The sequence below is a fragment of the Microcebus murinus genome, chromosome 10 (assembly GCF_040939455.1).
Source record: "Microcebus murinus isolate Inina chromosome 10, M.murinus_Inina_mat1.0, whole genome shotgun sequence".
Lineage (NCBI taxonomy): Eukaryota > Metazoa > Chordata > Mammalia > Primates > Cheirogaleidae > Microcebus > Microcebus murinus.
In genome coordinates, this window is record NC_134113.1 from 60,128,008 (window position 1) to 60,152,065 (window position 24,058).

The 24,058-nt window shown below is 54.0% G+C and overlaps 2 protein-coding genes across 7 annotated transcripts in view; one reads left to right on the plus strand and one right to left on the minus strand.

Annotated features, from left to right (window-relative positions):
• Positions 1–24,058, plus strand: part of BLOC1S1 (biogenesis of lysosomal organelles complex 1 subunit 1) — a 154,180-nt gene that overhangs the window by 121,173 nt on the left and 8,949 nt on the right. The window lies entirely within an intron of this gene.
• On the minus strand, positions 15–20,101 carry ITGA7 (integrin subunit alpha 7). Of its 6 annotated transcripts, XM_076007337.1 has the most exons (26): positions 19,681–20,100; positions 15,358–15,485; positions 15,178–15,257; positions 13,791–14,046; positions 13,147–13,278; positions 12,733–12,852; positions 11,602–11,809; positions 11,312–11,505; positions 10,877–10,965; positions 10,652–10,779; positions 10,404–10,499; positions 10,156–10,217; positions 9,857–10,026; positions 9,280–9,429; positions 8,504–8,619; positions 7,809–8,001; positions 7,650–7,730; positions 7,478–7,557; positions 7,300–7,374; positions 7,044–7,146; positions 6,337–6,513; positions 6,041–6,172; positions 3,255–3,368; positions 2,934–3,032; positions 2,729–2,854; positions 15–717 (listed from the first exon to the last, which is right to left on the minus strand). In XM_076007337.1, exons 1-26 carry the CDS (start codon positions 19,884–19,886, stop codon positions 487–489), a joined length of 3,546 nt encoding a protein of 1,181 aa, XP_075863452.1. In that variant the 5' UTR covers positions 19,887–20,100; the 3' UTR covers positions 15–486. The 6 variants fall into 6 exon arrangements, with proteins under 6 accessions (XP_075863452.1, XP_012608343.1, XP_012608337.1 ...); XM_012752889.3 differs by lacking the exon at positions 13,147–13,278 and having other exon boundaries at positions 19,681–20,099; XM_012752883.3 differs by lacking the exon at positions 12,733–12,852 and having other exon boundaries at positions 19,681–20,099.

A 24,058-nucleotide genomic window follows, 5' to 3' on the forward strand; every position in this document is an offset into this window, starting at 1 on the left:
AAAGGAGTCGGAGGTTTTGTCCTCAAATATTTTTTAATAAATAGACAAAACCCACTAGACTGATACAGCAAACTAAGGTCAGAGGAGAGGGGAAACTAGGGAGGGAGAAGCCCCTGAGTCAGCGACACAACCTCCTCTCCAACCCTCTAGGCTAAGGCACTTTCGGGAAGACAGGTCCTTGGGGTTCTGTTACACAGGGTGAATGGGAGAGGGGGGATTAGGATCCCTTCTCCCCACCTTCGTGTCAGGACATCCTACCCTTCTCACCCCACCCCACGGCCCCATCCATCCCTGATTTACGCCCTCTCATCTCACAGCATCCTAAGCGGAAGTTGGGGGGCTGGAGTCTCACTGCGGGGAGAGGGCTGTGCCCCTGAGGAAGAAGATCCTGCCAAATCTTGATGCGACACCAGCAACGCACTCCACCCTCTTCCCCGGGGGAGGCGGTGGAGGGGAGACACACAGGCCAGGCTGGGACGAAGGAAGCTAGGCAGTTCCTGGCACAGGATGCCCGTCGGGGCCCAGCTCAGGGTGCCCATCGGCAGCCAGGATGGGGTGTGCATCGGGGCTCTCCCGCCGTGGGCTGCCCCAGTTGTTCCTCAGGATGGTGCCCGTCTTCTCCTCCTTGAACTGCTGTCGGTCTTCCCGGGGAATCTTCACCGCGTGATACTGGGGCACGGTGGCCTCGGGGTACTTCGCCCGCTTGAAGAATCCCATCTGTGAGGACAGGAGTCCAGACTATGAAAAGCCCAGAGCTGAGGTCCCTGGAGCAGACACCCAGCAGAGCCCAGCTCCCTGCCCTCACCACCCCTGGCACAGGAAGAACCAGCTGCAGCAGAAGGGAGACAGACTGAACAGCATCCCGTGCAATGGGCAGTCCCCATGGTGCTGCCACCAGTGCTGGGTCTCCAGCTGCTCACTCATGCAAGAGAAAGACCAGGAGGGGGTCCAAGGTGCAGCACCTAGGACCTCTCCCTTGGCCTCTGAAAGAGGGACTTGAAGATGGAACATCAGGACCTCTGACTCCAAAGGTTTCCACCTACCCAAGATTCTTAGAAAACCCAGTAGTGTCCCCCAGAACATAAACAAGATCTGAGGAAGAAAATGGCTTCCTAGACCCCTGCGTACCTGGAACAATGCCTCTCAAGCCTCACACACATACACCCTGTGTACTTGTATACTGAGCAACATCCTGCTTAGAGCAGGACCTCTCACCATGAATATGGTAGTCTAGTCCCTCCCTAAATCATGACCACGCCAGCCCTTACATACCAAGGTGGCAACGTGCCCTTTGCACATTCACACTTAGGACCACCCATACCTCCCACATGCTCAGACGGCACGTCTCCTCGCATTCATCTCTGCACACTCATGCCCGTAGAAGAAAGGTGCATAGGACCTCCCCACACTCCCACATGCTCACACTCCACAAGCCACCCCAACCCTTTGTGCATGCCCCAGGCAAGGTATACTCACCCTCATAGCCTCACCCTTCTAATCACCTCTTACCTCAGTTCCTAGGACTCATCACACTCATGCAAGCTTATCTCTTCACCCTGCACATTCCTGATCCCTTGAATGCCGGGAGCTCTACTTATACTCATGTACATACATACGCACACACATACACATGCACATACACAACAGTTACCCTACAGTCCCTGGACCCCCAACTTCCACAGCTGAGGGCTGCACAGCCAGATGGGCCCGGTGATAGTTGGTGGGAAAAGATGAGCTCTGGCTGCTCCGATGGAAGAAGCCACACTGGGATGTTGAGGAGGGAGAGGGACAAAGGAGGCAGAGGATGGGAAGACCAAGGAAGGCTGAGGGCCCTTATCTCTGCTCTGTCTCCCTTCCATGGAAGCAGGGAGCAGGGATCCTGGGGCCATTTCATGAAGGCATCAATCTTCCCAAAGACAGCTTGGATGCCCCTCCAGAGCCTGGGCCACTGATGACTCACATTTGGCAAAGGGTAGGGGGTAGAGACGTTCTCCACAGACCCCCAAGGACATGCAAGGTTCTGCATACAGCCCCAGATGTGGCATGTGGCTCAGGGCATGACCCCGGTGATGTTTATGATTCCCTGTACTGACATGTGCATGTGTGTGCTTTTATGTGGAGCCCCAGATGCCAGTATGATTCTGTACACAGCTCTGTGTATACAAGAACGGCTCCATGTGGAGCCTGGTACAGGGAAGTTCTGAGTTCTGCTCTGGAGGCAGCTCCTTGGAGGTAGTTCTCCACACTTGTTGGCCTTCTTGGCCACAGTGACCTTTCCACTCTTCACTGCCACAGTCTAGTTAGATCAGACCACACTTCCCTGCCTCCATGACATCTGGAAGGCTCAGGGCCCACCGTCCCCTCATCTTCCTACATCCAGTCCCTACTACTGCACCTTCCCCTAAGGCCCAGCTCCAGTGCCACCTCCGCTCGAGCCTGCCTTCCTCTGAACTCCCACTGCATTTTTTCAACTCAGCACCTTCTGCCTTGGCCTTAACCACAGGCTCACCATCCCCACTAGACTATAAAGTCCCTGAAGACAAGATCTGCATCTGACTTACTAAAACATTAAGGGCCTAACAGCGTTCCTGGTACATAAAGGGTAGGTGCATACTGCAGATCTGCTGAACACAGCAGTGCACGGCTGGGTGAGAGGACCACAGTGCAACAGGCTGCCGCCTGACCAGGAAGCCCAGTCCCCATCCGCCCCGCCTTCCCCAGGCCTCACCTTCCACAGGAGCAGCACCAGCAGCGCCAGCACCAGCAGCCCGGCCAAGACGGCCAGGAGGATGACCCACCAGGGGACTCCTTCTGCCACCACAGCTATGGGATCCAAGTATACCATCACTGGGATCTGGGGAGCAAGGGGTTAATGAAGCTAGAACTGGAGGGAGCTGGAAGAAGAGTTCTCACCCCACAGCCCTGGAGCTCACCACTGTGGAGGCATCTCTGAGCAGCAAATTCTTGATGGAGGACTTCACCGTGATGTTGGCTCGGACAATCACTTCCAGCGACTTCACAGCTGAGTACTCCTAAGAGAGTAGGAAAGGAGATCCTTCTGCTAAATGCCCCAGTCTCCCCCACCTTGCCCCCACTCCTGAAATGGAATGGTGCCCAAAACAGAGGGTGTTTCTGCCTGGCTTGGGTTAAGAGTATGCTGCATTTGGACAGGGAGGAGGTAGAAGGAGAAGTGAGTCCAGGAGGGGCTATTGGGGAAGAAGAAACCCAGACTGGAACCCCGGTGGTGTCCTCACCTCCAGAAAGGTGCTATTCCAGAGGCGGCCCCAGACATGCAGCACAGCCACACGGTCAAAGCTGTAGAGTGGGCAGCTGAACACCACGCAGTTGGCCGTGCCCCGGGCGCAGTCCTAGAAATAAGGACAGGCAAGGCTCTAAGCCGCTCAGCCCTACCCTGCTCAGCCTGCCATCTCTCCCATTATCTTTACCTGACCTCAAACTCCTCTCAGCCAAGAAGTCTTCCCAAATTAACCTTGTGGTCCAAAAAAAAACAGCTGCCTACCTCAAATCTGAGCTATTTGGCTTTGAAGTGCATGGTGGACACGGAGAAGATCTCTTACATGACAGCAGCAGGCAAAGCAGCTTCTCCAATTGATGCTCATGTTACCTAATGACGGTCCTATTTATTGAGCACCTACAACTTGCCAAACACATCCCATTTAAGCTTCACAGCAGTCCTACAAGTGCATCTTCCTGCCATTTCCATTATTATTTTTCTTTTTTTTGAGACAGAGTCTCGCTTTAATGCCCAGGCTAGAGTGAGTGCCGTGGCGTCAGCCTAGCTCACAGCAACCTCAAACTCCTGGGCTCAAGCAATCCTGCTGCCTCAGCCTCCCGAGTAGCTGGGACTACAGGCATGCGCCACCACGCCCAGCTAATTTTTTCTATATATATTAGTTGGCCAATTAATTTCTTTCTATTTATAGTAGAGACAGGGTCTCGCTCTTGCTCTGGCTGGTTTCAAACTCCTGATCTCGAGCAATCCGCCCGCCTTGGCCTCCCAGAGTGCTAGGATTACTGGCGTGAGCCACCTCACCCGGCCCCATTCCCATTTTTCAGACAAGGAAATTGAGGCCCAAAGAGGCCAGGTGACCTGCCTCAGGTCACAGAGCTGGCAAAGCCATTAAGTGGTGGAGCAAATATTTTCACGCAGGTCCATATTCATTCAGCAAAGCCACACCTGAGCCCAAACTCACTGAAGGAGGAAGAGGCTGCCCATGGAGCTTCTTGGGCCAAATCCATTTAGCCCAATCACTACCTAATGACACATTTGCCTGAAAGTTATGTTATAGTAGTCATCGTACCACAATTCATATACAGAAGAACGGCTTTGAGAATGAATTGTCATGTTTTATTTAATATTTTGCCACTTTGGAACAATTCAAGAATTCTTAGGCTGGGCGTGGTGGTTCACACCTGTAATCCTAGTACTCTGGGAGGTCGAAGCGGGCAGATTGCTCGAGGTCAGGAGTTCAAAACCAGCCTGAGCAAGACCCCGTCTCTACCAAAAATAGAAAGAAATTAATGGACCAACTAAAATATATATATACAAAAAATTAGCCGGGCATGGTGACACATGCCTGTAGTCCCAGCTACTCAGGAGGCTGAGGCTGTAGGATTGCTTGAGCCCAGAAGATTGAGGTTGCTGTGAGCTAGACTGATGCCATGGCACTCACTCTAGCCTGGGCAACAAAGTGAGACACCGTCTCAAAAAAAAATGGAATTCTTAAATGTCTAAAAAGCAAGGCCTTCTGCCTTAATTTTATGTAAAAGAATCTATTTTAGACACTGTGTTAAGTGAAATAAGCCAGACCCAGAAAGATAAATACTGCATGATCTCACTTTATGTGGAATGTAAAATGTTGAACTCTTAAAAGTGAAGAGTAAAATGGTGGTCACCTAACAACAACATGGTCGCAGATGACAGTAATATCAATATATTCACCTAAAGAACAAACCTCTGTGAAACAAGTAGAAAAAGGGGAAGCAAAACTACTCAAAAGGGACAATGAATCACACATAGTACACTGTTATTTTCATTATTACTACTTTTAAACTCTTAGTGTTTTTGACATTATGAAAATCAAGGCCGGGCGAGATGGCTCACGCCTGTAATCCTAGCACTCTGAGAGGCCAAGGCAGGCAGATTGCTCGAGGTCAGGAGTTCAAAACCAGCCTGAGCAAGAGCGAGATCCTGTCTCTACTACAAATAGAAAGAAATTAATTGGCCAACTAATATATATAGAAAAAATTAGCCGGGTATGGTGGCGCATGCCTGTAGTCCCAGCTATTCAGGAGGCTGAGCCAGGAGGATTGCTTAAGCCCAGGAATTTGAGGTTGCTGTGAGCTAGGCTGACGCCACGGCACTCTAGCCTGGGCAACAAAGCGAGACTCCGTCTCAAGAAAAAAAAAAAGAAAATCAAGCAGGTGTCCTTATACAAATTGACATTTTTTACCTAAAAGCGTTCAAAAGAACAACAAATGTCAAAGTTTGAGGATGGGCTGACCCCATCCACTATAAAATGTAATGCTTGATAAAAACATGAGGAAAGAAAAAATTAGCCAGGCATGGTGGCGCATGCCTATAGTCCCAGCTACTCGGGAGACTGAGGCAGCAGTATTGCTTGAGACCAGGAGTCCTAGGTTGCTGTGAGCTAGGCTTACGCCATAGCACTCACTCTAGCCTGGGCAACAAAGTGAGACTCTGTCTCAAAAAAAAAAAAAAAAAAATCATGAGGAGAGTCAGTTGTTTGACTGGCTATAGGTCGGGTGCCATGTTCTGGAGAGAGCACTTGTGGGGGCCGAGCTGGGGACATCTGTGGTGTCAGCATCTGCCTCCCAGACAGCCCCCCATGAATTGTGATGTGAACTGTCTAATCAACTTACTCCAGGCGTGTGACCATCACACGTCTTGACAAGTCACCCTCCCTGGACACCCCTACCCTGGAGTCCCGTGGCCCCCGGCATCCTCTATGACACCGCACAAACCCACTCTAGCTGCACCAAGTTTCCCTGCCCTCACCAGTGTAATGTTTTTCTTCTTCTCTGCAGAGGACACCGGCCACCAGGACGTGCTGGGCTCCTGCTGCTCATGAGACTCCTGCTGCTCCGGCTGCTCCAGCTCCCGCCGCCTCCGATCCCTGCTGTCCACATCCTGGACATGGGAGGGAAGGCCCAGTGAGTGTCCCTCCAAACGCAGCAATCCCAAGATGGTATCTCCTCCCCACCCCTTCCTCCTGGCCCACAGGCCACGCACACTACCCCCACCCCATGACGTCCCTCCCAGTGTCGAACCCCCCAGCCCTGCCTGAGCCTCACCAGGTGGAGGATGTTGGGCCTGGGGGAACACAGCCCTTTCTGCCCGGGCCCCTGCCCACCCTCCAGCTCCACTCGCATGGGGTACAGCAGCCACTTCCCGTTGGCAATCTCGTGGGGCCACATGATGTTGAGGAAGGCAGAGCCCAGGGTGTTGAGCGACTGGCCTTGGTTGGAGACCTGGGGGCACAAGAGAGAGTGAAGGAAGGAAGCTCAGTGTCCAAGCAGACCCTAAATCTACAGAAATGGAAGGGACAAGGGCTGAGGGAAGGGCCCTCAGGAAGCATAATTTCAACAAAGACTCAGGATCCTAGAGCCACCGGGACCCATTCTCTCCCCACACCAAACCCAGGAAAGCCTGGAGGTATCCCTGGGAGGTGTGAGGAGAGGCCCTGGCCAAGAAAGGGAAGTGTGCTAGAAGAGACATCCACCCAACCCCCGTGTTCCCAATCCGAGCTGAGACCCCCAGCAGAGGAGCTTTCCTGGGCTCTCATGGCCCCCCGACCAGCAGGTGAGATAGCCAGACAGAAAGGACCAGGACAAACAGCTGCCCACAGCCAAGGACCAGGTGCAGGCCAGAGGCCTCCAACTCACTGCATCACCACAATGCCACACGGTAGAAGAACCCTAGCCCTTAGGACATGGCTCAGCCTGTCCTCTGAGCCAAGGAGAGAGGGAGACCATGGAGGGACCACATCCAGGACACTTACCGTGACCTCATACTTGACCTTGCTGCCCACATCCCGCTCAGACCGCATGGCTGCCTCGCCCCTCACCACACCGGAGAAGAAGAGTTGCTGGGGAGTGGCCACCCTGGCATGGACGGGTCAAAACAGAAGTGAGGAGGCCAGTGACCTGGCCTAATGGAGGTCAGGAGGGCAAGGCCAAGGGAGGCAGAGCCAGTCTGGGTTGGGAGTGGCAATGCCCCCTCCCTCCCACAGAGGTGCCCGCCTGGGCAGGGCTTACCCTGCGATGGACAGTGGCAGCTCAATGAAGACACGCGCTCGAGCAGAGACTGGGTGCAGCTTCTGCTCACTGATCCTGGTGAGTGGGCAGAGGCAGGTGTGGGCAGCAGGCACAGGCACCCCCCAAGGGCTCAGGTGAGACCAATCCACCTGCCCCCAACTCACCCCACCAGGCTTACGTGGCCAACAGCAGCTCCACCTCCAGCTCCGTGGTCTCGATGGTGATCCCTGAGGTGCTAAGGATGAGGTAGAAGGTGACCTAGGCCGAGGGTGGAGGGAGATTAGAGTCACAGCAGTGCTGGGGGCTCAAGCAGGGGCCCATCAGATAGGGATCCGGGCAAACATGCCAACCTGGGCACCTCTCTTCATGGGGTTCCCCAGCTCACACTCGACCTGGGAGGCATTCTCGTTGGACAGGCAGAGTGGCTTCTCCTGGAGTGGGGAGAAAGAGGGGTCAGTCTGGGTCCCTGGAATCCCTCAAGCCCCCACCCCACCTGCACAAGTCCTCACCGCAGGGTCCAAGGCCCGGACCCCTGAGTAGCGCAGTGAAGCTGGGAGGGTGACCAGGAGCTGGGCCTCATGGGCATCATCCCCATCAGCCTGAGGCCGGGCTGGGTCCGAGGGCAGGTTGGTGACCTCCAGCTCCAGGGCAAGGACTGGCTGCCCACTCAGTGCAAACAGGGCTGTCGTCCCATCCGCATCCCTGGAGAGTCAGACCCCACGTTCTCTGAGTTCTGGATACCTTCCCCCGCCTGCTGCCCTGGTGCCCTGTCTGACTCCATGCCCCAGGCCCCTCAGCCCATGCCAGGTCCTCACCTCACATCATCCAAGCCTCAGGCCTCTCCACACATGACTGGGAGTCGGGGACTGCGGTTCTCCTCCCAGCTCCCCTACTTACTTCCTTTGGGCAAGTAGCTAAACCGCCCTAGGTCTCAGTCCTCCATCTATAAAATGGGACTGATAATTCCCTCCTCACAGGCATGCAGACTGTACATTACCATGTGCTCAGTGAGGGGTCACTATTCCCCACCAGGGCAGCCTGCAGCACCATCACCAGCCCTCATCTCAGTCTCCAGGCAGGTCCCCACTAGCCTTCTGCCCTCTCTGCGGGCTCAGCACCTCCCTCTGTCTGGTCCTCCTGAGGGGACTTCCTTTCATCCCTTGAACTCTTGCCCTCCCACCCCAGCTGCTCCCAGCCCCCTCACATGGGCAGAGGCTGGAACTCCGTGTCGCTGACCCGGGTGCAGAAGTGGGCACGGACCAGCTGCAGATTGCTCTGGCAGATCTTGTCTTCACCACAGCCTTGCTTCAGGAAGTGGATCTGGGGAGAGATGTGAGGAGGGGGTCATTCCTAGGGGACAAGGCAAAGGGCAAATGTGTCAGCAAGGCATATGGTGGGTTAGAAGATCACAGGATTAAATCACCTTAGTTCAACTCTCATGTCTGCTGCTTACTAGCTGTGTGATATTGAGCTGGTCACTTAACCACTCTGAGGTGTGTCCTCATCAGGAAAACGATGGGAGCACTACCATGCCATGGTAGAGACTAGCATCCCGCAAGGGCTCAGATGAGGCTAGTCTACAGCTAGACCACATCTCCCCAGCTTGCCTGCATGTAACAAATTCCAGATATGTGAAGAGAAGTGAAGAGCACCACTTCTGGGCTGGCCATGAGATCCATGCAAGGAGCTTCCCGTCCCCCTGCCAGCTGGATGAAGGTGACTAAAGGAGCTTGGAGGCCACATTTGAAGATGCCAGACTCCCCCTGAAAGACTACACAGAGTGTAGTCTTCACGGAGTGAAGCACACTGTCCCAATAACTAGGAACACGTGGTCATTTGGGCACCCAGAGATATGAGGGATTACTGGGGTAGCACATGTGAAAGAGCTTTGCAAGCCATGAATGCGTGTCACTGGGGAGGGCCCGTGATCATCGCTCCTCCCCGCTCCCTGTGCTGGGCCAAGCCAGACACCAGGCTCACCTCTGTCCGCTGGGTGCTGGGCTGGTGGGTGTTGAGGATGGGGGCCACTGGGGGTAGCCCCTGGCCAGGAGCCTGTCGCCGGAGCCGAGGGCTTTGGAGACCATAGGACAAAGTCACCACAATGGCCCGAAGCTTGTCTTTCACATTCTCCTGGGAAGGGGAAAGATTGTTCCTCACTAGAACAATCCCCGGGCCCCAGCCCTGTCCAAAGCCCCAGCCAGACCTAGAGCAGATTCTGAAACTTGGGAAGAAGCTGAGGGAGATGAAGGAGAGAAGTGGAGGAGCAAGCAGCAAGGAGAGACAAGGGCGGGAAAGAGACCCAGGACTTAGGGTTCTAAGGACCAGATGTGATGACGGAAGCTGCCATCTCCACCTCCAGAGAATGCAGAATTTGACAGGAGACATAAGAGGGCAGCCGGCAAGGAGGAGGTGAGCTCCAAGGGAGAGAAGGGAGGCTTCCCAAATGTCTAGATCTTTGAATGAGCCATGAGTATGATAGGGAAGAAGCTAAGAGGAATCAAGGAAAAGAGATCATGCCATGACAATGACCCTCAGAGGCCAAGATGTCAGTGTCCACCTGTAGCTGGAACATGGTGTCTCCACAGACTCGGTCATGCTGATGCTTCAGCCACACGGTGCCTGAGGCCTGGTGCTTGGGGTCATCTGGGCTACGGCTCAGAAAGGTCACACGGGGGACCTGGCCCCGGAGCCTCCGGTCTGTGTCCCCATCTAACACATAATCCAGGGCTGCAACGAGTTAGGAGAAGAGCCAGTGAGCTGGGGAACTACCCCAGCCGACCCCATCCCCAAGGTGCTCTTCTCTCCACCCGTCTGGAAACCCAACCGGGTGAGCAGGGGGTGAGGGACCTCACTCACCCACAACAGGGCTGTAGCTGCTGGGGGTGGCAACGTAGGTGAAACAGATCCTTAGGTCCACACTGTGGGGCAAAGGGTGGCTCCTGAGTGCATCAAACAAGGGATAGGCCAAGGCCCCAAGCCACACCCTGCCCACTCCTGCCACAGCCCCAGCCCCCAGTCCCATCTGGGGAGAGAAAGGGAGAATGGGGGTGAGGGGAAACCAAACCCTGGCACTTCACCTGCCCTCCCCTCGGGTCCCACCTCACCAGACCGAGTGGCCACCGGCACAGTTGGGCTGCTCTAGATCAATGGCTCGTGGAGTAATAAAGATCTCATGGGTGACATGGAGGACAGGCCTGGCCCTGGGGAAATGGGGGTCAAGGGCGAAAGAAACATGAGAGCATGAGGCTGGGAAACACTTCAGCATCAGATTTGACCCTGGAGTGGGGGTCAGAGTCACAGGGTGCACTGACGGCCTCAGAGAGGGAGACAGCAGGGACAGAGAGGGGCTCACCTGAAGAGCACGGCGGTGTCCGCCAGGGAGCCCACCAGCAGGTCGGGATAATGGTTCCCGTCCACATCCAGGCCGCCAGACAGGGAGTAGCCAAAGCTCCGGACGCCCACGGCCTCGCCCTCCAGCACCTGGAGGACAGCTGTCAGCCTCCCCAGCACTGCCTCCCCAGGCCTCTACCTGCCCCCATTCCACCCCACCCACTCCCCACCCCAACACTCCCCTCACCTGCGAAGGCTTGGCGACAAGCCCCAGTCTGCTCCCGTGGTAGATGAAGACTTTCCCATCCCCATCAAAGGGAGCACCCACCGCGATATCTGCAGGGCGTGGGGAAAAGGCAGTGGTAAGCTAGGGGTGGCGGACAACAGCCAGGCCTCCACTTTCCCTCAGTCACTCAGTCCTGTTTTACTGAGAGGCCACTAAATCCCAGGCACCTTATGAACATCCTTTTTAATCCTCTCAGCCACTCCCCGCAGATATTGCTAGCTCAAAAGGTGACGTAACCTGCCCAAGGTCAGAGAGCTGGTAAATGGTAAAGCTCAGATGTAAGCCCGGGTTCCTCCACTGCCTGGGCCCTCACAAGACCACCCCTGACTCTGAGGGCCTTCCCCATCCTGGCCCTGGCCCCACCCTCCACTGAGCCTCTCCAGTTCCCAATCACACCTGGGAAGCCGTCTCGGTTGAGGTCCCCTAGGACAGCCAGGCTGATCCCGAACATGGAATCGGGCGAGCCACAGAGCCGGAGAGGGGAGATCCTGGCCCAGTGACCCCCCTGGTTCAGGTACACATACACGGCGCCCCCTAGCTCTTCTTGGCGCTCAAAGAAGTATGGGGCACCCACTATCAGGTCTGGCCATCTACAGAGAAAGGGAGACAGTCGGGAGGAGATGCCAAGGCCACTCAGAGCTCCTGGACATGCCTCCCCCAGGCTGCACTCCCCTCTGCCCACTCACCCATCATTGTTGAGATCAGCCACGGCCAGTGAGTAGCCAAAGCCAGAGGTCAGACGCTCCCCAGACAGCATAACTTCAGGCACCAGGCGACTGGCACTGTCCTTGCGCAGGATGACCACAGCACCCTTGTGGTTGGCACGGGGGGCCCCTGCCACAAAGCTCAGCTCCTCTGCACGTACCAGACCCTTCCCCGAGTCAATGGAGAAACCTGGTGGGAGGGTGACTTACTGGTAAGTGTTCCCCCAAGACTCAGGAGCCGGGATGTGCTACCGCTCTCCCTGTCCCTGCCCCGTCCCAACAGGCCCAGAGCCAAAAGATGGAGGTGCCCCCAAGTCATCAGCACCACAGCTGGGCCACTCTCCTCCCCTCCAGGGGACAAGCATCCCCCCAACATACACCAGGCCCAGAGACGAGTTTGGCACAAGAAGTATGGTGAGGTCAGCCTCAGGGACTAGGGCCGGAGAGAGAAAAGCAATGACGGAGAAGGCCAGGAGACTGAGCAGGAGCTGAGGCCGAGGCCCCCATGTCCATACCCAGGGAACTAGAGGAGCTGGTCCCTATCCCATCTACACACCCTAGGAGGCCCCCATCCCACCCAGTGTATCCTCTTTGTCCCCTCTGTCCCCTCTGTCGCCTACCATCCTGGCAGGGAAAGGAAGTCTTCACATGGATGGGGGGAGACAAAGGGGAGTGAGGAAGAGCTCACTTCACCCACATATCTCCCAGGTTTCGTTTCCTCCTCTGCAGAAGGATGCAGATGAGACAATGAGAGAGACTTACCAATAACACTAGACCTTTCTCCAGCGTGTGCCCACATCCATCCCTCAGGGAAAGTCCCCTCGAGGTCAGGACCATCCTTCCCAGGATAGTCTCAGCCCTGCCCTCTCACTCCTCCTGGACCTTCCTCCACGGAGACCCTCACCCACAGCCCCTGAGGCTGTCACCCTTGGGGCCTCCTCTTCTCAGGCCTGGTCACTAGACTCTGGTCTTCTCTGTAATTTGGGCCCAATACGTGTTTCCCCCGGGTGTGTGCTGGGGAGCAGGGACTACAGGGCAAGAAGGATGTGTTCCCTTGGGGCTGGGAGAGGCCCGGGCCACACCCCCGGGCCCAGGAGGTGGGAGCTTACAAACCTAGGTAGCTATTCAGGGCCAAGTCTCTGGCTGGTCCTGGGAGCCGGTCAGCGGGATCCAAAGTTTTATACACCAGCTGGTCAGGGTCTGAGCTATCAATGTTGGTCACAAAAAGCAACCCTGTGCAGGATGGGGGGTGGGGGAACACACCGGGGAAAGGGCAACCAGAGGAGGGACCACAGAGTAGGGAGACAGAGCCAGACAGAAAGACCAGAAGAAGAAGGTGGCAGAGGAAGAGGTGGAGAAAGAAAATGACAGAGACAAAGAGACCAGAGAGGTAAGAGGCAGAGGCAGAAAGACAGAGAGAGACAGGATGAGAGACAGACAGAGATGGAAGGACGGGAGCATGGAGAGGGAGGACAAGAGAGAGGAGCAGAGGGTTAGAGCAGCTCTGGGCTGGGGAGGCGACCCTACCAAAGTAGCTGTTGGCAGGGACTGGGATGAGACGGGGGTCCTGCTCCTTCTCACCCCCCGCCTCGTAGGGCCCGTCGTCCAGGTGTGCCAGGTCCGCTGAGCCCTGCGCACAGAGCTCCACCCTGGCCGTGCCTGCAACGACAGTGCTGTTAGCGCCCAGGGCAAGGAGCGAGGAGCACCCCTCAGGCCAGACACTGAGCTGGACAGGCACACAGGGAAGCCCCTCCTCTCCTTTCCAGCCCTGTCTGTTTCCACCCCCACCCTAGCCCAAGCTTCCCAGGGCCCCCCAGACTTGGCATCACACTCACCGAGTGTCAGCTCAGCCAGCAGCAGCGTGCAGAGACGGGAATGGCAGTGATGAGGTGTGGGCTGGTGCGCTGGGGCATGCAGGCCCCAGCTGGGAGGGCCAGGCCAGCGTGCATGGCGGCTCATGCCAGTGTGTTGAGGGACACTTGGCGTGCGAAGGAGAGGAGGTACCCCCATTCACGTGTGTGCTAGCACATGAGAGTGGAAGGCATGGCAGTGCCCCTGGGCTATATGGCAGTGAACATGTGGTCATGCTTGGCCATGTGCTGCCCCCAACCCCGTCTCTGGGGTAGGAAGAGGTTTCAGTCCCCTTCTCCCCTCCCCGAGGAGTGACTCACCCTTCCAATTGTAGGTTCCTGGGGCCCCAAAGAGGAGGTAGTGGTTGTCAGGGGAGAAGGCAGCAGCTGTGCCCTGCTGGCAGAATCCAAATTGTTCGTGGCCTTGTGGACGCCCCTCACAGAACTTCCATTCTCCACCATCCAACTCATCGTGAATGGCCAGGTCCTGGCTCAGCACAAAGCAGCGACCAATCACATCCCTTGTCTCCAGGATCTGGTCTACTCGCTGCCTCGCCTCATACCGGTGTGCACAGGTCTGTGGGAAGAAGGGGGAGAAGGGGTCATGTCACTGTGTGGGCCAGGGACCTGCTTGAGGCATTCTGCCCACATGCAGACATGTGGCAGACACAGTACATGTGTGTATACAAACACACTCACACACACATCCTTATGCCAGTATCAATCGAGGCCCATTACCCAGCCAGTGTTGGGCAGGTCCACACATAACCCAGTATCCCATCTATACCCATTTCCTTGACCTCACAGGAAGACATCCTTGTTCCACATTCTGCCTGGTCACCCACTGGCACCACTAAGCCAGCACACAGGATGTATGCCTTCCCTCCCGATCATGTGACAATCCTTCAAAATGCTCTTGGTCCTGTCCCTGGACCTCTGTCAGGGCCACCACCTCATCCGCAAAGAACTTCCTCCCCTCTCCACTCTCCAAGTATTATCTATTCTTAAAAGCCTGGTTCAAATCACCTGCAGCAGTCTCTTCTCCCCACCCTTCATTCAGACTTTCACAGACTGGAGAGACCAGACCACTTACTTAACAGTAATCATACTCTGCTCCACAGCGACTGGTATTGGTAACTGTGTGTTTGTGCATGTTAGTGAAAGACACAGAGAGACACAGAAAAAGAGCGAATGAGAATCTCCACAGCTACTTGGCAGGGACCGGTCTTTCCCCTGTCTTTATATATCCTCTCTCAGTAGCTAGCACAATGCCTGATGCTTAAAGCTTCTCAATAGGAGTTTAACAAATGGATGGATGGATAAATGAATGGATAGACGTTTTTAACTGTATAAGGACAGAGATCATGTTTCACAATTTGTTTTTTTGTTTTGGGCTTGTTTTTGCGGGGTTTTTTTCCTTTTTTTTTTTTTTTTTTTAGAGATAGGACCTCTATAATTGTCCAGGCTCATCTCAAACTCCTGGCCTCAAGTGATCCTTCCACCTCAGCCTCCCAAAGTGCTAGGACTATAGGCATAAGCCATGGTGCCCAGCCACTCACATATTTTTATATCTCCCCAATGTCCTGGGAATCATATCATGTGCCCAACTTGTGTTTTGCAAGAACATCTGTGCATATGCACACAGCACACACACGCGCACACACGCACACACACAGCCTTGCATTCAGTCACGAGAAGTAGTACTCACAACAATCTTGCCCCCAGGCCCCTGGCTCCGAACACTGACTCCCAACCACTGGTTCTCCTTGCTTTCCTTGTGCACATCAGCTGGAGGCAGGACACTGAGAATTAGAGGAAGGAAGAAGAGGCCAAGTCCTCTCCTCCCCTCCTCCCAGGCTTCCCCCACTCGCCCCGTGCAGGGCCGCACCTCCCCGGTCAATGTCCACTCTGTAGCAGTCAGTCTCCTCCAGGCTCAGGGGGCAAGCAAAGAGGCCTCCGGTACGATTTGCCTGCTGTCCAGGAAGAGCCAGGGCTTGGGGAGCACCCACCAGCAGCCTGCAAGATGGGACAGGGGCAGGAGTTAGAGGTCAGAGTGGTCCAACCGCTGCAGAGCTGCCCAGGCCCAACCACTCGGTACGAAGGAGAGTGTTCAAGGACTAAAGAGAAGGGGCAAAGTCCATTTTCTCAAGTCCTGGCAAGGACAAATTAGCATACTTGGCCATGCAATCACCATGTTACATATGCACATAGAGTATGGACAAGGGGCCAACACACAGCATACACACACACATACACACACGCCAACCCGAGCAGCTGGGCCAGCACTGCTGGTTTAAAAGAACCCCCTGTTCCCAGCACCTGTTCCTGACCAGGCCTTCCCTCCCCCTTCCTTGGCCCCATCCCCAAGCTCTGCCCTCCTCCCCAACCCCATTCCATTTGAAACCCTGCCAGAAATGCCAAGAATGCTGAGCAAAAGTAACAGGGACCCAGACTGGCACCACAGTGTGGCTCAGGGACTAGCTTCAGAGGCCAGGCAAGAGGCCCAATATGGGCCTGCCTCCCCTCATCAAGGGCCCAGCAAAGATCCACCTCCCAGCAATTCTGCCACCCACCATTCTATCAGTCATTCTGGTTGGCAGGGAGGTAGGGACAAGTTTCTCATTGTCTCCAGTCCTACCCCCACTCTCCCTCCCACATCCTGAATCCCCTTCCCCATCCTTCCTTCTCTCTCACACCCACGATCTTCTCTGTGCCTCCCACCCCCACCCCCACCCCCACCCAGTCTTCTCTCCCACCTCCCCCTCAGACTCTTTCCCAGCTACAACTTTCTTGGCAGGACAATTTTCCATGATGACAGCCAAGGCGTCTTCCCCAGGGGAGGACTGTGCTGGGAATGGAGGCTGCCTGGGTCCCCTGGGGCTGAACCCCCAGTCCAGGAGTGAAGGTGGGGGTAAAGTGAGGTGACTGACACCCGGCTGGCTACACAGGTCCTCTCTTTGCAGAAGGAGAAACTCAAAAGTGGCAGCAGGACAAACCCCGAGCCTCTCTGCCACACTCTTCTCCTCCATCTCCTTCCTGGGGGGCAAGGCTCAAACTGTGTTGGGCAATATTACAAACAGGCATCTGTGGGCACTGTGCCAGGTCTGCGGGCACAGAGGGGAGGGCACAGAGCCATTCTCCCTTCCCACAACTCCTCCTCATCTCTTAGCAGCTGTCATCTCGTGTCAGAGCCAGTGTCAAGAGAGAAGGGGGAGGGGAGTGGTAGGGAAGAGAACATACATTTGGCCTTCATGTAACAACTATTTATTGAGACCCTGTCACATGCCAAGCCCTGGGTCAGGCACTGGTGAAACAAGGAAATAATATTTACTCAGCACCTACTCAGGGTTAGGCCCTGGGCTAGACATCAGGGATATGAGGAACTAACATTTATCACTGTCCATGTATGTGTGCACCAGGCTAGGTAAGCCTGGTGGACACATACCTTGTCTCATTTAGTCTTTACAAGCATCCTATAAGGTAAAAATTCTTTTCTTGTCTTTCACATGAAGAAACTTTACTCAAAGACATTGTGCAGCAAATGCTGGAATTCAAATCCACATCTGCCTAACTCCAAAACTTTGTCACTCCACCCAGTGACTGGTCCATCTCGAGAACACTGAGACCACTCCAGGAAAGGAAGAAGCAGAAGAGGAGGGGAGGGTACCCTGAGCAGAAAAGGAAACTGGGTGACACAGCCATGTGCAAACAAATGCTAACCTTCAGACAAATCAGCAGTGTCCTCAACCCCAAAGCACAGAGGTGGCCATCTCTTGGAGTACTGGGCTGTCTTATTCATCTTTGCGCTTGCCCCATAGGAAGCATCAGGATGTGTTTACCGAACCCATGCTTTATGTGGACTCACAGAGACACCCACAGCCTCAGCTGGTCAGTGCATAGCTAGGCACCCAGAGAAGCTCCATGCTCACAACTCCCCTCCTAGAGGCCAAAAGGATGAAAGAAGCTGAGTGCATAGATTTGCCCAGCCCCACTCTTGGCGGAGAGGAGTCCAGCCAATCCTCCTGGGAACAAGAGCACCCACACGCAGCCTCTCCAGTCCCTCCACCTCTGCCCCAGCCACACACTCCCGCCTGGCTTCATCCCATGAGCTCTGGCCACCCTAGGCCTCTGGACCGAACAGTAGCCACAACTGCAGCCACTGCAGAGAAAAAAAACAAAAAAGTATAGGCAACTGAGGGCAGAGGGACCCCTGGGAGCCCAGCTAAGTGGAGACGAAGCAGTAGCCCACTACCACTACACTTCTCAACTCTCCACACCCTCCAGGGCTCCGGACCCTTTCTGACCTCTCTCAGTCTGGGTGTCCCTCTGGGGAGAATGCTTGGCCTGGAAGGTTGGCTCAGCCTAGGAGGCCCTCTAGCCAAGCCTCTGGATCCAGGGTAGCTGTAAGGCTGTTCTCTAGCTCTGTGAATCACAGTACAAGAATAGCAGTACTACTAACACTCTCATAGCACTCAGTGTGGCTGTGCACTACTCTAAGCATTTTACATACGTTGTGGTCGTATTGTTTATCTCTATTTCACAGTTGAAGGAAATAAATGAGGCTGAAACCACTGAGCAAAGTAAGGTTAGACCTCAAAGTCTCATCCCAGGGCTAAATTGAAAGACTTCAAAAGGTCTTTCAATGAGTGAGAAGGTCTTTCTATGAGTGAATGCTAAGACAGGTGACCTGCAACTCAAAAGCTATGGACTGAGCAGGTACCTGGCCTCTGACGAGCCACAAGCAGCAGAGCACCCCCTGCTGGAGCAAAAGCAGGGTTAGGCAGGCAGGCCCCTCTAGGAATGCCCTCCGCTTGGCTCTGGGAGACAGAATCAGGGGCCACCTTCAGAGAGGAGTGGGAAATGACAAGAGATCAAGCTATTAAAAATAACCTAGAATTTGCCTGGAAATAGCTCAGAGAGTTCAGCATGTCCTAAAAAGGCCTCCAGTCCTGGAACTCTGGCAGATGGGGAAGGAGGGAGGGAGGGAGGGAGGGAACAAGGATGATGGAGGAAGCAGATGGCAGAGAGAAGAGGAGGTGAAGTCAGTTGCTTTCTATCACCCCTAAAGTTTGGGAGACCACTGACCCTGCTACGAGATGATAGGAATAATGCAAGAAGAATGATTAGAGCTAGTCCCTGCTCCCTGTGGGTGAGGAGAAATGAGCTCTAGCCCCTGGCCCATGCCCCCATCCAATAGTAGAGGGGAAAAGACAGTCCCAGTGGACAGCATTGATCCCAGTAATGGACACTTAATGTGGCTTAGGCACCGGCTGGAGAGAGAAAAGCCCCCTGGCAGGAGAGAGTAGGAAGCTTTCTTCCCCTTCTTGCCTCTCTTTTTACAATCGCACATGTAGGAAGAGACAAGGATACAGGAAGCATGACCAGCCACAGGCCCCACACAAAAGTGTATCCATCTCCCATGGGTCCTGAACTGATTAGAAAAAAAAAACGAGAATTGTCCTCTGCCCCTTACTCCTCCCTGCCTTTCCCTGCTATTGAGATTCCTGGAGTTGGAAATTTCCTAAGGAGGAGGAAGAGGAGCAGCCTGGCTAGCATCCTTCCTGGATCTCTCTCCCTGTTGTTGCTGCTGCTGCTACTACTACTACTCTGGGGGCTTGGTTTTCTGCCCCTCTCTGTCACCAAACCGCCTACCGCAGTTTGCCAGACCCTCCCCGGTTCTCTCCCAATCTTCCCGTGGTCTCTGGCCACAAAAGAGGCAGCTCTCTCCTGGCCTCCCGGTGCCCTGCTGCCCTCATTCCATCCCACGGCAGAAAGTTATTTCTGGAGTCTACCCTGCATCCCTCCCATGGTACCCTCAACTTCTCTGTCCTTTCCCTACCTTCATGTCCTAAGCAGAGACAGATGGTCAGTCAGTCTCCTTCCCTGGGGGATTTAGCCGTGGGAAGAAGAAAGGGAGCCAGAGACCCTGGAGCTGGAGCAAGTTGGGGGGAAAGGTAGAAGGAGATAGTTTCCTGCCAAGACAAGACCTTGGCCTCCAACTCATCCTCAAAGCAAGAACCTGGGTCTCAGACCTGGGGTGCATCCCCAGACCCAAGACAGATGAGGTAAGGATGCAGGTTGGGATGCGGATGTCTGTGGGCAGTTGAATCTTGGTGGGACTGGAAGACTGAGAGATGAGATGGCCGGAGAGTGCGGAGGGGGCTGATCTGTGGCTCGGGCATGGGGACTCAGGGCGGGTGTGGTGACTCACCAGCTCTGGGGTCGGGGCTGCAACTGCCGGTGCAGGGCCACAGAGAAGCCAAAGAGGCTGCCTGGCTCGCCCTCCTTGCGTAAAGCGCCCATCACGTCCAAATTGAAGGCGACAGCCCGTGAGAAGAGCAGTCCGGCGAGCAGGGAGCCAAGAAAGTAGCAAATCCCAGAGGCTCTCCAAGGATCGCGGCTCCGAGTCCCGGCCATGGGACCCACCCCGCGCACGCTCTCCTCAAGTGCAAAGAAATTCTTGCGCGCCCCCGGTCCCGGGTCTCCCCAGGAGCCTCTCCGAAGTCTCGCTGGTCTTTCAGGGGTCTCCCAATCTTATGCCTCGCCAGCCCTCCCTCTCCCGCCGCTCTACCGCCCAGCACCCGCTAGGACGACTACTGCAGCCGCGGCTCCGGCGTCCACTCGGGCTCCAGCCTCCGCTCCCGGGGTGCCGCCCAGGCCCCGCCCCGGCCCCGCCCCTCGCTCCCGCGGCAGGTGGAGACCAGAGCTCGTGGCACAGGGATGCCCGGGCCGGGCGGGCGGCCGCTGGGGCGGGCCCTGCCCTTGCTCCCCTCCACCCCTCCCTGCCCCACAGCCCAGCACCAGCTCCGCCCGCCCCTCTCCACCCTCCACCCCAGCCAGTGAGAGGTGCGGGCGGCGCCTACGAGTGCGTGCGGAGGACAGAGAAGTACTGATAGAGAGGGGCCGGGAAAGAGGAAAGAGGGTGAGAGATGAGAAGTGCGCTGCGGCTAAAGGGCAACCTGGGCGCAGGGATGTGCAGATAGAGAGGAGACACAAAGGGAGAGGCCCTGGACCTGCATCCAGGGCGGTCCCTTCGTGCTCCCTACTCCTCATGGTCACGCAGAGCACCCCTTGTGCCCTCCACATCAGACCCCTTCCTTCCGCATCCCATCCGCGACAGCAATGCTAGCCACACCGCTGGCACTCAGGGGAGCGGAGGAAAAGACGGGGACAAGAAGACAGAAAAACTCGAGAGGTGTAGGGAGGAGAACAAACGGAGAGATGGAAAAAGAAAAGGAATGGAGAGGGAGAAAAAAGGGCCAAAGTTTGATCAACAAGGGATGGAAAGAAGGGAGAAAGCCAGAAAAAAGACTGAGGGTGATACAGGAAGCGCAAATTAAGGAAGACGGGGGAATGGAGATGAGAAAGGACGGCAAAGATGAAAAGACTGCACCCGAGAGACAGAAGGATGTAAAGCGACCAGATCCTTCCCAGAACTGTACATTTCCCACCCTTCACCAGGGGAGGAGAGCGGAGGGGGTAGAGTCTTGAACTGGCTCAAGCAGGATCTGGGTGGGGCTGAGGAGGGATCTCCACAGGGACCTGATGGCCTGTCCCTCTTCCTCTGCCTTTCTGCCCAGCTGGGACAGAAGGGGAGGGCATTTTCCAACTTTCTGCTATTTATAACTCCAATCCAGAAGTGGGGCCAGAATGAGAGATGTGAAATAGTTTGGCACTTACTGGAACCTAGCTTGCTCCCACTTCCCCTTCCTACTTTTCCTTCTTGCTGATGTTGGTCTATATTCATCTGTCCATCTTTCCCTTCTCTCTCTCACAATCTGGTTTGGTTTGTTTTGTTTTGTTTTGTTTGTTTTTTTGAGACAAGAGTCTGGCTTCGTTGCCCAGGCTAGAATGAGTGCTGTGGCATCAGCCTAGCTCACAGCAACCTCAAACTCCTGGGCTCAAGCAATCCTACTGCCTCAGCCTCCCGAGTAGCTGGGAATACAGGCATGCACCACCATGCCCAGCTGATTTTTTTCTATATATATTAGCTGGCCAATTAATTTCTTTCTATTTATAGTAGAGACGGGTCTCGCTCTTGCTCAGGCTGGTTTCGAACTCCTGACCTCGAGCAATCTGCCCGCCTTGGCCTCCCAGAGTGCTAGGATTACAGGCGTGAGCCACCGCGCCCAGCCACACAATCTGGTTTTGTCTCATCCCAAATTCTATTTTTGTTCCCCTTTTGTCTCTGCCACACTTGGAATCTTTCTCTCTTCTCCTTCCCTTTCTTTTCTTTTCTTTTTTTTTTCTTTTTTTTTTTTTTGAGCCAGAGTCTGGCTGTGTTGCCCAGGCTAGACTGCTGTGGCATCAGCCTAGCTCACACCAACCTCAAGGTCTTGGGCTCAAGCAATCCTTCTGCCTCAGCTTCCCAAGTAGCTGGGACTACAGGCATTCGCCACCATGCCCACCTAATTTTATATATATTTTTTTTCAGTTGGCCAATTAATTTCTTTCTATTTTTAGTAGAGATGGGGTCTTGCTCTTGCTCAGTCTGGTCTCCAACTCCTGAGTTCAAATGATCTGCCCACTTCGGCCTCCCAGAGTGCTAGGATTACAGGCATGAGCCACTGAGACTGGCCTCCTTCCCTTTCTTAAAAGCTCCAGTATATGGCCTGCCTAATTCCTCTTTCCATATTCCCTTTGACTCTCTTATTTCTTCATTCAGGATTGTCCTTCTTTGGGGGGGGGGGGAAAAACCAAACAGGTAGGCTCTCACTCTGCTGGCCCTGGGACAATCCTTGCCCTGGGAAAGTTAACATACATTTGAAGGTTTGGCCTTCCATTTGTGCAATGCTGAATGCTGTGGATATCCCCTCTAGAGCACTAACACACCTCTAAACAGGTGCTATGGAAGAAATACATGTGCTGCCAGCAGGGCTGGTACCTAGATTGTACTTTCATTATGCCCCAGATATTCCCTGTCCATCTGTTTTATAACTTGGAGCCCCAGACAGTATAGAGGAGCTGAAAAGAATGCAGAATAGCAAAATCAGTAGCCCAGGTCTTCAACCTGGGTCAAAATGCCTTAGCTCTGCAGCTGTCTTCCTCTCTGCACCTGCAGCTTCTGTCTGCCTCCCTCTCCACTCCAACAGCTTCTGTGATCAGAAACTGAAATCAGATGCCAAGAATCTGCTTCTGACCTCCTCTGCTAAAATATTTGAGAAGTCACCTCACCCACCACAGGAGGAAGAAGCAGGAAAGAAGAAAGAGAGAGGCCACCCAAAATTAGCCTGGCTATAAATAGTGGGTCAAAGGAGGGCAGGGAACACACAAGAGCTCTAGACTAGCCTAGTAAATTTAGACACGTAGATCTTCCCGAAAGGAGAAATGAGACTAGAATGTTGGAGTGAACAATAATATTGTAGGTGAGGAGGGAATTTAGAAACTAGAGGGATCCAGAGAATGGAGGAAACTCAACATTAAAATAAATTACCTGCCAGAGAATTTCTTGTATTTGAGCCAAAAGCTTAGAAATTAAATTTAAAAACAATGCATAAAACAACTCAAAGTACAGTTAGAAAAAGAAAAAAATATTTTTTAATTTAAAACCAATGCTGATACTTTATTATTCCACTCATGTAACATTCTCAAAATGACAAAACTATAGAGATGAAGAACAGATTAGTGGTTGCCAGGGGACAAGGATAAAGGGGGATGAGCACAAATATAAAGAGATAGCACAAGGGAGTTCCTTTACAGTGACGTGTTTCATAGCTTGATTATGGTAATGGTTATCCAAATCTATATCTAAGATAAGATTGCATAGGACTACACACACAAAAATGAATGCATGTTTTTTTTAAAAATGGTGAAACTAATAAGGCCTGTAGACTAGTTAACAGTACTATACCAATGTCAGCTTCCTGGTGTTGATGTGGTACAGTTACACAAGATATCATCATTGGGGAAAACTGAGTGAAGGGTCCACAGGACTTTGTGTGTTATTTTTGCAACTTCTTTTAAATCTATATTTATTTCAAAGCAATTTCCAAAATTTTAAAAATTTAGAAATGCCTAGAGCCAGCAAAGACTTTGGCCCTTGTCTGAGTGGAAGCTGAGGTTTTCTCCAGCCCCTTCCCCCTTTAACACCTTCTTCCCCCTATCTGGGATCCCTATTTTTCAGTTCCCCCAGATCGCAGTTTTTCTAGCTGTTGTTTCCAGCTTACATGCAAACACTTCCAGAACACACTCTCCAGGGTTAACTTCTTCCTCCATATCATCTGGCAACACAGGCTTGGAGCATGTGTCCCCAGGGTCAGGCTTTTCCTCCCTAACATCCACAACATGAGGACTTTCTCACCCCACCCATCTCTCCAGCACTGGAATCCTGCCTTCCTCTGAATTCTGGCTGTAGCCAAAGCTTGAACTGTGGGAGTGGCTGGGAGGGAAAGAACATAAATGTAATTGAGGGAAGTCAGTGGGGAAATGGCTTGACCACTCTTTGAGGATCCTTGCATCTTGAGGAGAAGGACTGGGAGGTCACTTCCCACAGGGAGCCATTTAGACTGTTCTGAGGGCCCCTTTTCTTTGAGCACTGGCTTTGGGCCAACATTTGGAACTTGGCCACACCAACGGCCCCCTCTCTGGAA